Below are 14807 nucleotides of genomic sequence, written 5' to 3'. Positions count from 1 at the left end.
CCCCGGTCAGGGTATCTGATCACAGCAACAGAAAATGAACTGGTACACCAGGCAATAGTGAGGCTGCAGACTAAGGGGAACTCTCCTACCTTTCTGGTAAAAGGAAACAGACTATGTGGCTACAGCCAAAAACAAAAAAGCTGTGTACCGTCTAAGGGTGAGTAATGGCATTCCTAGGAACAGACCATCAAGGCGCAGCTAGCAGTCTGTTTTCACCATCACGCTTATTTTTCATTATGACCCACCCAGAACACTTTTACTTGGTTTACTGAAAATTCACAAAATGCTCTTTATCCTTACTATACATGACATATTCTTAGAGTTTCCACTCTGTTTTTTTTTCCCCCTTCTTGAATGTTGCTATGACTCACTCTCTTGCTTTTACAACACTAATAGATCAACATACCCAGGTTGAGAGATTCTGCCTGAGACAATGTTCTCATATGTATCTTCTTGTGTGGATGAAACAGAATGTTCACTATGGTACTTTTTGTCAGAAAAAAAAATATATTTAATAATGAATTATAACCTGAGAGCATGTTAAAGTGGGAGAGACATGCTGAGGAGTGTTTGTGGGGAACGGAATAAGGGAGAGATGGATGTGCATGATAAAGATGCATTGTATACATACATGAAATTGTCAAAGAATAAATAAAAGATATTAATTTACAGTGGGGGAAAAATTCACACAATGAACTATGATATACCAGTTCAAATGAAAGAATGATGGCTACAAACACAAATCTTACCAGCTTGAAACTAGATAAACCAGCCATGGTAAACCCAGAATTTATGAGGCTGAAGCAGAATTGTGAGTTCAAGGTCAGCCTAGACAATAGAGTAACACCAGGTCTCAAAAAAAAATTTTGTAATAGGAAAAATAGCAAAACAAGCCAATTTCACATGAATATATAGAGTATATCACTTGAAAACACTTTTTATACAGGCAAAATAAAATACCGCTTGGAGATACATTTATGCATAGTAAATATATAAAGTATGGACAGGCATGGTAGCACATGAATCCCAGACCTAGGGAGGCAGAGGCAGATGGATCTCTGAGTTCGAGGCCATAGTGTGTGTGTATATATATATACAGATACATAGATAGATAGATAGATAGATAGATAGATAGATAGATAGATAGATAGATAGATAGAGAATGAAGACATGCTCAGAGAGAAAGACTACGATCAAAAGAGAAAAGAAAGCACTATGAAGAGCCAAGTGAACATCTACATACTAAAGTATTAAAACTGCCATCTTTAAATTAATCTGTTGCCTCCCAGAACAGCAGCTTCCTTCCAGACAGACGAAGAAAGAAAGCTAGAGACAGACACAGCCCAACTGAGCTCAATCATAAGAACGCACACCACTCATCTTTTAAAATTACCCTCTTCAGTAATCAAGTACTTACACTGAGTATCTATTTTTAACGAAGTAACGAAATTCAGAACATGCACCCAAAAAAAATGCAACAGGTAGTTGTGGGTGGATGAGATGTCACAGCAGATGCCCCAAACGCAGCCATGTGCCAGTGAGGTTGAGTCACTGCAACATGCCAAAAAAGGATACTAAGGCTCGGCTGCCACAGGTTGCAGTGAGCTGCTCTGCCTTCCCCGTTACACTTGCCAGGCATCATTACAGAGTGCTGATCAGACACTCAGACATCATCAAGATTACAAAACTCACTAAAAATGACAAAGTACGGCATCCTGCAAATAGCACGAGCCTGTGATCAAGTCACCACACAGCAGAGAATTAATAAACCTTTAGAAAGCTCATGGGATGGTTCCCTGTAATTAACAGTGGCCCCTTTGGTTCTCAGTATACATTCTACCTAAAAGAATAAATCCGGGGCTGGTAGGATGGCTCAGTGGTTAAGAACACTTGTTGCTCTTGTAGAGAACCCAGGGTTGGTTCCCAGCCCCACACTGTGGTTCACAACCATATGTTAACTCCAGCTCCAAGGATCTGACACCTTCTTCCAACCTCTGCAGGCACCAGAAATGCACATGGTGCCCATACATACATTCAGGCAAAACATTCATACACATAAAAATGAAATAAATAAATCTAAAAACATATAAATAAATGCAATTTTTTTCCTGGAGCTGAGGACCTAACCCAGGGCCTTGTGCTTGCTAGGCAAGTGCTCTACCACTGAGCTAAATCCCCAACCCGCAAAATTTTTTTAAAGAATACATCTAATGCTGTAATGTATTTTTGCTATAATTTCAAAAGCATCGGCTTGTTTGTCAGGGAATATCAATTTTTAGAATGATATGTAATAGGATTAAATGTTAGCAAGACCATCAAAAGCCTTCCAAGCCACAAGAACAAAACTACTCTGACCCCCAAACTAAGTAACCTGTCTGTGAAACTCCTATTTCATGCACCCACTCATTCGGCCCCTGTTTCCCACATTACACATGGAGGCGCCGTGGCAAACTCACAGAAGAACACAAATAGGTTCAGTAAGATCACTATCCTTAAGAGACTGACGGCCGAGCGATGGAGCTTAGGGGTGTATAGGGTCCTAAAGGATACAGGCAAATCTAAGGTCCATGCGGGAAGCAAGGAGGAATTACCACACTAAAAAAACAAAACAACAACAAAAAAAAACCTTGCTTTGATTTGGCTCTTGCCTATCTATTCAGCCTATCGGTCAAATATGGAAGATGGGTACTTAAATAGCATCTCGTCAAGGGTAGCTAGCTACAATTACTAACAAGACTGTTCTTTTTTTTTTTTTTTTTTTTTTTTTTTGGTTTTTCGAAACAGGGTTTCTCTGTGTAGCTTTGCGCCTTTCCTGGAACTCACTTGGTAGCCCAGGCTGGCCTCGAACTCACAGAGATCCGCCTGCCTCTGCCTCCCGAGTGCTGGGATTAAAGGCGTGCGCCACCACCGCCCGGCAAGACTGTTCTTATAACCTCCAAAACATCTCCTCAGACGATACTTTCTGTGTGTCCTGTGCCCTACACGGAGGAGTAAACAGAAATTAGAAATACGGATCCCAATTACAGCCCATAAACCTGAGCACTACAGGTCTAAAAGAAATAGAAATGCTAGTCAATGAAATGGCTCAGCGGGCAAAAAGGCACTTGCCACCCGAGCCTGATGACCTGAGATCAATCCGCAGGACCCACGTTGTCCTCTGACTTCCACACATGCACTGGGGTACATGCATGTTCACACGCATAGACGGACGAAATAGAAATAGATCCAGCATTTAAAAAAAAGTGTTCTGGGCGGTGGTGGCGCACGCCTTTAATCCCAGCACTCGGGAGGCAGAGGCAGGCGGATCTCTGTGAGTTCGAGGCCAGCCTGGGCTACAGAGTGAGTTCCAGGAAAGGCGCAAAGCTACACAGAGAAACCCTGTCTCGAAAAACCAAAAAAAAAAAAAAAAAAAAAAAAAAAAAAGTATTAAGGTAAAAGAATCTAATAAAGAGCTGGGCCGTGGTGGCGCACGCCTTTAATCCCAGCACTCGGGAGGCAGAGCCAGGCAGATCACTGTGAGTTCGAGGCCAGCCTGGGCTACCAAGTGAGCTCTAGGAAAGGCGCAAAGCTACGCAGAGAAACCCTGTCTCAAAAAAAAACCAAAAAAAAAAAAAAAAAAAAAAAAGAATCTAATAAAGATAACTAAGAGAAAACCAAGGATGCAATATCTTAGACCACCCATTTCCTGCCCTCTCCTCCCTGATGCCGTTACTGTACTTCTCAATAAAACCTTGTTTGCTTGCTCTTACATATGGGGAAAAAAAAAAAAAAAGCAACATTTCTTGTGAGAAAAAAAAAAATGGGGATATGGGGATATGTCAGAACATCACAAAGCCACTTGACAGACCTCCCAAAGACAAAAGCGGGGAACAAATAACAACAGATATTTACTCCATGGCTTACTAAGAGGTTACACCCCACTAACCACATCAGAAACTGGACAGATCGCATACTGAAAATGCGTAGACTGTGCCCAATGGGTCAAAGCACAGGTTAGCAGCACTGTGGTGTTGAGGTCCCCGCTGCGTGGCTGAGTGGGTGTGGTGTCTGCTATCCCAGCTACTCAGGAGGCTGAGGCAGGAGGATCACACAAAACGACATGAACATCAGATAGACATGCATCGGATGCACTGGGTGGAACCACACTGCTGTAGTGCTCTGGGGGAAGGGGATATAGTTCTGACTCGAATGTAAGAAAGCATCATACAGCGGGACACATCACAGACACATATGGAGAGACATATCACCAAGTAATTAGCCAATATTCTTGAAGAATGCCAAGGTCATTCATGACAAAGAAAGACTAAAGACAGGCTAGGGAAATGGAGGACACCTGGCAATTAAATCCAGTTTGTATTCTGGATTAATCCTGGGCCATGGAAGAGGAAAACAGCTCATCTCAAATGAGAACTGTGAAATGATCAGTAATGGTAAAAACCATGTGAATTTCTGTCCTACTTGGCTTCTCTGATGCTCTGATAAAACCCTGACCAAAATCAACTTAGGGAAGGGGTTTATTACACCTTACAGGCTCTGGTCCATCCCTGAGAGAAGCCAGAGCAGGAACTCAAGCAGGAACGCGAGGTAAGGACTGAGACACAGACCTTGGAGCAGGGTCGGCCATTGGCTTGCATCCTCGGGACACTGCTCAGCTACACGTCTTATACAGCCCAGGCTGACATGCCCAAAGATGGTACCGCCCGCAATGGACTAAGACTTCTTCCTCCACCGTTCAGCAATCACGAAAATGCCCGACAGACATGCCCACAGGTCAATCTTATAGAGGCAGTTCTTCAAGTGAGGGTCCCTCTTCCTAGGTCCATCAAGTTGACAACCAAGTTTACCACTGTAATTTCCTGTAGTATTTTTCAATCTTTTCTGTAGCTCTAATTTTATTTTCAGATGAAATGTGCAGCAGGATTTTCCACTTCTTTTTTCTTTTCTTAAATTTGTTTTGTTTGGGGTTTTTGTTTTGTATTTTTTTAATACAATATATCCAGGTGTGAGACTGGATGCTTCGACCCCATTATGAAGAATGACTCATTCTGGCTAGCTATTGTAATTTTTGTATTAAGGGAGATTATCAAATGATGTCAGACACAGCATCTCTACACCCAGTTCTTACAGTGTATGTCAGATTGCAGTCAACAAGAAAGCAAGCCAGTGAAGGAAAAACCCACGTGCTAAAACCCAAAGAGATAAGCCAGAAAGAAACACATGAATATTAGAACATGAACAGTAGAAATAAATGGCCCTTAATGCCCACATGTGAACACACTCACACAAAGCATGAAGTGTCAAGAATTAAACAAAACCAAATGAATCGGGGACTAGCATGTAACTCTGTGGTCAAGTTCTTCTCTAGCATGTGTGAGACCCTGAGTTCAATCCTCAGCGCGCGCGCGCGCGCGCGCGCGCACACACACACACACACACACACACACACAAACATTTTTTTAACTCAACTGAATCAGCCGGTAGTGAGATGACTTGAAAGCTACCAGAGATGGTCAATTTTCATGAATTTCCAGTAAGAAGTTTACTAGAAAGGTAAAGTTGCGTTAGCTCTGATACATACCCAGACTTCAAGTCTGTTATTCTCAAACAGTTTGTAGCATCCAGCCCCACCTTTCCATTTCGGACCACGCTAGATATGAATGGGGACAGCATTGGAGAAATTCGGTTCAAGGCAATTTCTGGAGACATTTTAACTGGATTTATGAGTCACCACTGAAAGTAGAAAGAAAGAAAGGTGATCAGTGTACCAGATACAATATAGAGATAAAGATGTAACTAGCTTCCTGGAAGCTAGCACGGTGCTCAGAATTTCTCTCGTATGAGCAAGTGCTCTGTGACCTGGTAACACCTCCACCCTTAGTCTTCTAGAAGAAACCAGATCTCTGCTGCTCAGATATTCAGGGCATGGGCAGTCCTGTGCTTTTCAGGAATGAAAGGAACCCTGAAGTACAATCCCCTCCTCCTTCCCAAAGACGATCCTCCACTAGAGCAATACCTTAAAGGACATGGCTCATGTCATAACCACTCTTCTGATTTGTTGATTTGGAGAAGCCTTCCCTAACAGTCCCGTCCCCGTAACACACAAAACACACATCACTGAGTTAGGAACCCCTCCACCCGTGTCCCCATGAGGACAAAGAGCTTTACTGGCAACAACGTAGAAGTACAAAACTCTAAAGCACACACAACCAATTGTTACTTACTAGAAATCATTTATGGCTGACAGCCCTTTCTTAATAAGTCCTTCCCTGGTGGATTATAATTACCTGTTTACATGGACTCTCCCCAAGAAAGGCCACAACTCGAAATTCTCACAGATAACAAATGCATTTAACATACACTTAGTATTCAGTAACATTTTAATAATATATAAATTAAGTGGTAAGTTCAAATGATAGATTTTTTTTTTTTTAGCCAAATTTGAAGCAAGCTTTATTAACTACTGGTCAGGACCATGGATACTGATTACTTGCGACCTATGCTCAGAATATGGCCTCAAATAATAGATTTAATCAAATTAAATTTTAAATACATGAATAAGGGGAGCAAAGCTGGAGAAATATTTAGGGGTGGAGAGAATATACCCTCAAAAACTGATAGGGTGGGAGGCACCTGAGAAAACAGTTCAGTGAGTAAAATGCTTTGCTGAATACACATGAGTTCAGACCCCCAGCAACCACATAAAAAGCCAGGCCCTGTGACACACATGTAACCCCCAGCACTGGGGGTCGCAGCATGGCAGATCACTAGGGCTCACTGGCAAGCCAGTCTGGCCAAAATGGTGGACTCCAAGGTCAGGGAGAGAACGAGAGAGGAAGGTACTCAACACTGACCTCTGTCCTCCACACGTGCACACCAAGGCAAATGGATATGCACAGATTGCACAGATATATACATGCTATACACACACATATATACCATGTACACACACACACACACACACACACACACACACACGAGAGGGGAATGAATCCAGCAGAATCTGAGGAACAAATGAAGCAAAAAAAAAAAAAAATGTACTTAACACTTAAATTATAAAAACATAGTCCTGTCGCGATCCTAAGCAACAAAAACTAATGGAGTCTTTGCAGTCTTTGATTTTCAGGCACTAAGATGTCTCTACCCTTGATAATACAAAAGCAATAAATCACATCCACGCTACTTGGATATTCATGGAGCTGGAGGAGAGAGAGCACGCATTCCTAATAGACTTCTAAATGAAAGCTGCTACTTTAGAGGTGAATAAGTCAATTCAAATGATCATTGTCTTTCTCAAACTGGAAGGTTAATCCCACATTGAAAGCTAATTAATTTCCACCCCGTTACAATTATGAGTGCCTGCTGCTCTGGTTCTGGTTTCTACACACTACAGCACCCACAGACTTACAGGCTCTGCAAAACTGAATACTTGTTTTATCGTTTTAGATAGTAATAAAGAGATGACTATAGAGAGCTTTCAAAAAAATACAATGGTGACCTCATGATGCCACCCAGAAATATTTCTGAAGTGGTTAAGCTCTATACTACGTACTTTAGTCTCCAAATGTCTCCAAATGATTCTCTTCTGACTCCTTAGTAGATGACTTCCACATACCATTCTAATACGCCATCACAAGGCAAGAGTAAACTATCATAAAAAAAACATACATTTTATAGCATCACATCACTTATAAAACACTTTTATATGCAGTGTTGCCATCCACAACCTGTATAAGGCAGGTTTCCAATTCCCATTTTCCAGACGAGAAGGGCAACTGTTTTTTGAATAATATACTGACTGACACGATCACCTTGAAGATTTCTCTTTCTAAATTCTGCAGCACTCCTACCTGACTTCTACCCACCAACGTCACAGTTCCTGAAGGGGATGCTTATTTACATCACAGGCAAAACACAGAAATAGTCATCTGGAAGAAGCAAACAGAAAGATCTCTCATAACAATAACTGATTTTTGTCATGATTTTTTTTCTCACAGTACCTACTATTTTACCTCAAATTTCCTTAAGAAAGAGAAACAAAACTAGCACATTCTAAACCTCACACAGCTCTCTATTCCTCACCTCTGTACAGCCATCCACTCCCCGCACAGTAGTTTCTTAATGACTAGTGTTTCCACTTTATGAATACAAAAACTGAAGGCCAGTGAGACCAAGTTACTTAATGTCACACACAGAGCAAACAGAAGGATTAGAATCCAAATCCAGACCTCTCTCAGAGGCCCCTATTCCTATGTTCCTCTCAAGCATTAATTCCATTGGCCACTAAAGGAAGCAGCAAGGTGAATTTTTAAAGCATACACCTTGTTAAATATGAAGACATGGTTATGAATTTATACACACGATGGCTTTACAACTAGAGATCAGCGAGGCTACTGCTGACCCAGTGTTGATGCTAGTCTGAATGATTCACTAGCTAAAATGCCAAAAGAAACAAACCTACTCCAGATGCCAAACCACACCAGTGACGATGACAACCCATTCCACTTCAGCAAGTGTCAAGACTTTAGGATCACACCTGAGGGAACGGATTTCTGTCTTTATTTCCGGAGCAGACATAATACAATTTTTTGACAGTGCACGGTTTTGTGCAGCTTTAAGATGTCTCAGTTGTGAAGGGTGAATTCTCTAACAAAGAGGAAAAAACTCTACTGACTCTCAAATCAGGAATTTGAATAAAACAAGAAAAAAAGGATGATCTTTTGGTACAATATGCAGGGATATGGACTGGAAACAAAACACACACACACACACACACACACACACACACACACACACGCACCCTCTTTTGTACACACGGCACCATTATAACAGAACCCAGAGAGAGAGGAATTTTTGGTGACCAGCCTTTCTTGAACGCTTGTTTTTTGCAATTTGTATTTCCTGATTTTGACGTATTGCAGGAGGAAAATGCAAATCTATGATTTTTATAGAAATCTGCTGCCGTAAGGTAGGGTCACATGAGGTCTTTTGGTGGGCTGGCTATCTGGGGAATACAAAGACGTATAAAGCACCGACCAGGCTCTTGCAATTAGGAGGATGACAAACGCGGAAACATGTGCCCCGTTGACGTCATGGAACGGAAAGGGGTGGCCTCCTGCTGCATCACGTTCACGTCATATGGCGCACGAAGGAAGTTACGGCGGGGGAGCAATTTCTCCACTGGGGCAACATCGGGGAGGGATGGGGAGAGCGAGCCGGTTCAGAGCCAAAGAATGGCCACCCATTCTGAGGAAAACCTAAAGGGATCCAACCCTCTCTCCCAAACTGTACGATGTTTCCCCCCCTATTAAGCGCAAAAGGGGCGGGCTTCATCGGGGGCCATGAGGGAGCAAGATATGTGGAGAGAGAGAGAGAGAAGCCTCGGGTCTTGGGGGCTCGTTCTTGAGGGGGATCCGCGTGCTGGGGGCGAGCGGGGCATCTTTGGAACGCGGGCCTTCTCTTGGGGAAGAGGCTAGCTCTCGGGCCAGATTCAAACATGGCTCTCTGCGCCACCTGTGCGACTGAGATCCAACCTCCCCGCACCAGCCCGGGTCCAGGTACCTGGAACTTAAAGTCCGATCAGTAACCGGCGACCAGACGGGGTACAGGTTACCCGAGCGCGCCCCCGACCGACGCACCGACCTGCGCGCGAACCGCGGGCCGGATGCGTGCGCGCTCCCCCTCCCCGGACGTCCCGCTCCCCCCGCCCCCCTCGCTCCGGAGCCGGCCGGGCGTGCGCGTCCCCGCGCCGAGCCCGGCCGGAAGCGAAGGAAGGCGGCCGGGTAGTGCCTGAAGGTTCCCCGCGGCTCCCGCCTCGAGCCTGGCGAGCCGGGCCGACTCTCGCCGTGGCGGCTCGGCCCCGCGCCGTGCGGCGGGGCGGGAACGTGGGTCCTAGAAGAACCGGGACTGGGCCGGAGGCCCGGGAGGTTTCACGGGCATTAGGGTGGGCGACCCAACCCGGCGCGGAGCACGCCCGCGTCGTTAGGGAGGAAGGCGCGGCGTCCCTGGTTACGGGTTCAGGCAAAGGGCAAAGGGCAGCGTCCGGGGTTGAGCTAGAGCAAGCCAGGCTTGGGAATGGCGGCGGCGTCCGGGGAGCCCGCGAGGCCCCGGCAGGAGGAGGTGGCGGCAGCGGTGGTGGTGGTGGGTTCCTGCATGACCGACCTGGTCAGGTTAGTGCGGGGGCGCCGCAGCGCAGGGTCTCGGGAGGGCGAGCCACCCTGTTGGGTGGGCACCCACCGTGGAGCTTTGCAGTGAGCTTTTAGGTTTCCACGGCGCGACTTCTCCCGTGGAGAAGGCAGAATTCGAGTCTGTGCAAGTCAATGACGAGGGAAGGGACTGGGCGCCGCCGAACGAAAGCTCTGATACCGAAAGACATCCCACCCCTCCCCTAAACACCTGCCCCTGGTTTTTGTCCGGGCTGCCCCATGACCTTCTCACCTCTGAGAATGTGCCTACCTTACAGGGTTGTTCTGAGGACAAGAAGAAGTGTTTTTTTGTCAACCAGACCCAACTGGGTAGTACTCGCTTGAACACGGGCGAAATAAGGCGTCCAGGCAAAAAGACACACACCTTTTCAACTCTATCGATCGCTGGCATTCCTGCAGTGCCCCATGTTTACAGGTTACTTTCATGTAGAAGTGAACCGTGGGTCAACCTTGTGATAAACCCAAGTGTGAGTCAAAAAAAAATAAATAAGAATTATGTTCACTAAAAAACTATGAACAAATAGTGATGAAAAAACATGCTAAATGAAAATAGTTGAGTTAATCAGAGAGATTGAAGGAAAGAGCCTACTGATTTGTCGTCTTTTTTATGAAAACAGTTTTTTAAGCATGAAAGTATACATGTTGTAGAAAAATAACTCAGATACTCCAAAAAGATTCATACCACTCCACTTCTGTTTGTTAATGATCACATTTCTAATATAATGCAACTTAATATCATTTTTAAATGATTAAGTCTACTATGATGAAGACCTCAGCTGTCCCTAAACCTTTTTCCAAATGATAACAGAAAACCTTGAAATAAGGCCTTGGTGTAATCAAAGTAACCAAATGGTTGCACCAAACTACCTGTATCTACTTTAAAAATAGCTCCACGGTCTTCATATGTCCAACATGTCCAACTTAATCTTGCTAAAAACATTTACAAATTGGGGCACTGGTGGTGCACGCCTTTAATCCTAGCACTCAGGAGGCAGAGGCAGGCGGATCTCTGTGAGTTCGAGGCCAGCCTGGGCTACAGAGTGAGTTCCAGGACAGCTAAGGCTACACAGAGAAACCCTGTCTTTAAAAAGAAAAAATATCACTTAGGGAGGAGGGAAGAGGGGGATCTGTGATTGGTATGTAAAATGAATAAAAAAATTCTTAATAAAATATTTAAAAATTGTTATCAGGGTCATCAAGAGGGCTTAGGGAAGTTATTCTCAACCTGTGGGTCTCGACCCTTTGGAGGTCCATATATCAGATATTTACATTATGATTCATAACAGTAGCAAATTACAGTTATGAAATTGTAACAAAAATAATTTTGGACTGCAGAGATGGCTCAGAGGTTAAGAGCATTGACTACTCTTCCAGAGGTCCTGAGTTCAATTCCCAGCAACCACATGGTGGCTCACAACCATCTGTAATGAGATCTGGTGCCCTCTTCTGGCCTGCAGTCATACATGCTGTATACATAATAAATTAATAAATCTTTAAAAATAAGTAATAATTTTATGGTTGGGGATCACCATAACATGAGAAACTGTATTAAAGGGTCACAACATTAAAAAGATTGTGACCACTAACTTGGGGGGTAAAGGTGCTTATCCTAAGCCTGATGACTTGAGTTCAGTCCTGGAGCCCACTATGGTGGAAGGACAGAAACGGACTTCCTTCCACATGTGTGGTACACACACACACACACACACACACACACACACACATACACACACACACACACTAGACATATAGGAGAGATGGATAGATAAATATATGTTGTCAGATTACCAAATTCAACATCAAAAGATGGAACTAGAAAGGAGACCAGTAGAGGAAAGCGTGATTGACAGAGACCTCAGACGGTATGGCTCAACCATTCAGAGCACTGAATCACAGCCACCAGTAACCCAGCTCCCAGGGATCCCACACCTTCTAACATCTAAGGGCTCTGCATTCCTGTGCCCAAACCTACACATGTGCACAGAATTAAAAATAAAAAAAAAATCATTTTTTAAAGTGTAGCAATAGGGGTTGGGGATTTAGCTCAGAGGTAGAGCCTAGCAAGCGCAAGGCCCTGGGTTCAGTCCTCAGCTCCAAAAATAAATAAATACAGTATAGCGATAGCAAGAGAACTTCAAATAATTAAATTTTACATACTTTTGTGTGTGTGGTACTGGAATTGAACCCAGGTCCCTTGCATGCCAAGTGAGCACTTTACTACTGACCTACACTCCTAACCTTTTATTATTTTGAGACAGAATCTCACTACATCCCCCATGCTAGACTTGGACTGTGTGACTCTGGCAGGCCTTGACCATGCTATCCTGTTGTAACGGGATTACAGGCTTACGCCACCAAGTCTGTCCCTAAATTTCAAATGTTTCTTTTCAGAAACATGATTTTTTTTTTTTTAAGTGACAGACAATATGGTTTGAGACACTTGGTGAGGAGGCTTATGCACCTTTCTCTAGAGAAGTCAGCACACCTTCCTGTAAAGCTCCAGATAGTAAATGTTTAAGTTTGGTAAGTGATCCATGGTCTAGGTCACATTTTTTTTTCAGCGACCTTTTAGAAATGGGAAAAATCATTCCTATCTCCCAAGTCCTACAAAAAGCCGCCAGACAGACCTCTGTCTATGACCCCTGTGTATAGAGGGTCGTCTTCTTGGAGCCCATCCTAACTAACTGATAATCCTCGTGACGGTTCTTCAAAAGATAAAATGTGGTATTCATTTTATATAAAAATGGGGAGTATGCTCAACTTTAGAAATGGTTCCATCAAAAACATACCGACTTGAAGGGTTGTTACTCAGTTGTGTGTGTGCACAGCCCGGGCTCAGTCCAGCACCTTCTGTGAAGCTTGACCAGCAAATATTGCAAATACCTTAGTACTGTCTACGGTGATTACTCCTCAGACTCGGGGTGTGAAGGCTACGTTTATGATGTCAGGATTTTAAAACCTTATTCAGAGACAGAGAAAGTGTAGGGGCTATTGGTCCCAGCCCCTCAGTTTATAGATAAGTAAGCCGGGGCCTAAAAACTTACGTTATGTATAAATGCACAATTTCCCTTGCCATTTTCTTTATAGACTATCTGAGTTTCTATTTTTCATGTGAATAACTAATAAAAACTATTCCCCAGACTACTAATTTCCACAGATTTTTGGAAAAAGTTTTCATGATCTGTTTTTTTGTTTTTGTTTTTGTTTTTGTTTTACTTCCTACAAAATACCTGATTTTTATTCAGAATACTGCATAAAATTGGGTCTGGGCCAGGTGGTGGTGGCACAGGCCTTTAATCCTAGCACTCGAGAGGCAGAGCCAGGCGGATCTCTGTGAGTTCGAGGCCAACCTGGTCTACAGAGTGAGATCCAGGAAAGGCGCAAAGCTACACAGAGAAACCCTGTCTCGGAAAAAAAAAAAAAAAAAGGGTCTGGCTCTGTTCGTTACAGATGTGTCGTGGGTGGTATTACTTTCCTCTTGCTGCTGAAACAATTTGCCACACATTTGATTGACTTAATATTATTGTAGCTCTGGAGGTCATAAGCCTGGCTTAGTACTCACTGGACCAAAATCAAGGAGTCAGTAGGGTGGGCTTCCTTCCTGAGGGATATAGGGAAGAATTTGTTTTTTACACTTTCATAACTTCTCTATCCTGGTTTGGTCAGGGCCCCTTCACCTTCGTAGCCAAAGATGGTTGGTTGAGTCTTCCCCACATGACATCAATCTGACTCTTACTATATGTGCACTGTAAGAACCCTTGTGGGGCTGAAGAGATGGCTCAGTGGTCAAGAGCATTGGCTGCTTTTCCAGAGGATCCGGGTTCAATTCCCAGGACCAACATGGCAACTCAAAACTGGCCGTAAATCAGGTTCTAATGGATCCAACTCCCTCACATAGACAGTAAGTCAAACACCAAAACACGTAAAAATAATTATAAATAAAAAAAAAACCCGCCGGGCGGTGGTGACACACGCCTTTAATCCCAGCACTCGGGAGGCAGAGCCAGGCAGATCTCTGTGAGTTCGAGGCCAGCCTGGGATACAGGGTGAGTTCCAGGAAAGGTGCAAAGCTACATAGAGATACCCTGTCTCGAGGAAAAAAAAAAAAACCTTGTGTTACATTTACATTGACCCCAGCCAGATAACTCAAGACAATCTCCTTCCTTTATAGTTTCTTATTAGCTTATTCACTAACTTACTATTCCCTTGCTGTAGACAATATAGTTGCAAGTTGCAGAGATGAGACTGTGAATAAATATCCTTTGAGAACATTTTACCCACACTGTAACATGGGCATCAAATAACCATACACTATCACTTAGGGAACCTTTGGATCTCAGTCCATCCTCACATTTACAGACGAGGTGACCAAGAGCTTAAACAGCTCGCCCCTAATCCCACAGCCAGTTAGAGGCATAGTGAAGGCTGGAGCCCCGGTCTTCCAGAGTCACTTTCCTCCCTATCATCCTGCCTTGTTGTAGAGTCTGTGTGGAAATTTATAGTCTCTGTATTCACTGTATATCGTGGACACTGATAAGCAAAACCAACTAAAGATCTTCGGAACTAAAAAGAGTATCTTCATTACTCTCCTTTCTTGCCTGCGTT

The 14807-nt window shown here is 43.8% G+C and overlaps 2 protein-coding genes across 5 annotated transcripts in view; one reads left to right on the top strand and one right to left on the bottom strand.

Annotated features, from left to right (window-relative positions):
- Babam2 (BRISC and BRCA1 A complex member 2) overlaps positions 1–9702 on the bottom strand; it is a 380906-nt gene extending 371204 nt beyond the window's left edge. Inside the window, exons 1-2 of the mRNA XM_006984821.4 lie at positions 9559–9702; positions 5579–5730 (exon numbers count right to left, since the gene is read on the bottom strand). Coding sequence (XP_006984883.1) covers positions 5579–5706 — 128 coding nt within the window. The 5' untranslated portion in view covers positions 5707–5730; positions 9559–9702. The remainder of the gene's footprint in view (positions 1–5578; positions 5731–9558) is intronic.
- Positions 9703–10011: 309 nt separating this feature from the next.
- Positions 10012–14807, top strand: part of Rbks (ribokinase) — an 87177-nt gene continuing 82381 nt past the window's right edge. For all 4 annotated transcript variants that reach the window (XM_006984823.4, XM_076559270.1, XM_042267236.2 and 1 more), the window contains exon 1: positions 10012–10166. In XM_006984823.4, the coding sequence (XP_006984885.1) occupies positions 10072–10166 (95 nt within the window). In that variant the 5' untranslated portion in view covers positions 10012–10071. The remainder of the gene's footprint in view (positions 10167–14807) is intronic.

This window comes from Peromyscus maniculatus, chromosome 22 (assembly GCF_049852395.1).
Source record: "Peromyscus maniculatus bairdii isolate BWxNUB_F1_BW_parent chromosome 22, HU_Pman_BW_mat_3.1, whole genome shotgun sequence".
Lineage (NCBI taxonomy): Eukaryota > Metazoa > Chordata > Mammalia > Rodentia > Cricetidae > Peromyscus > Peromyscus maniculatus.
Note: the sequence above shows the minus strand (reverse complement) of the source record. Positions and strands in the feature narration are given on the sequence as shown.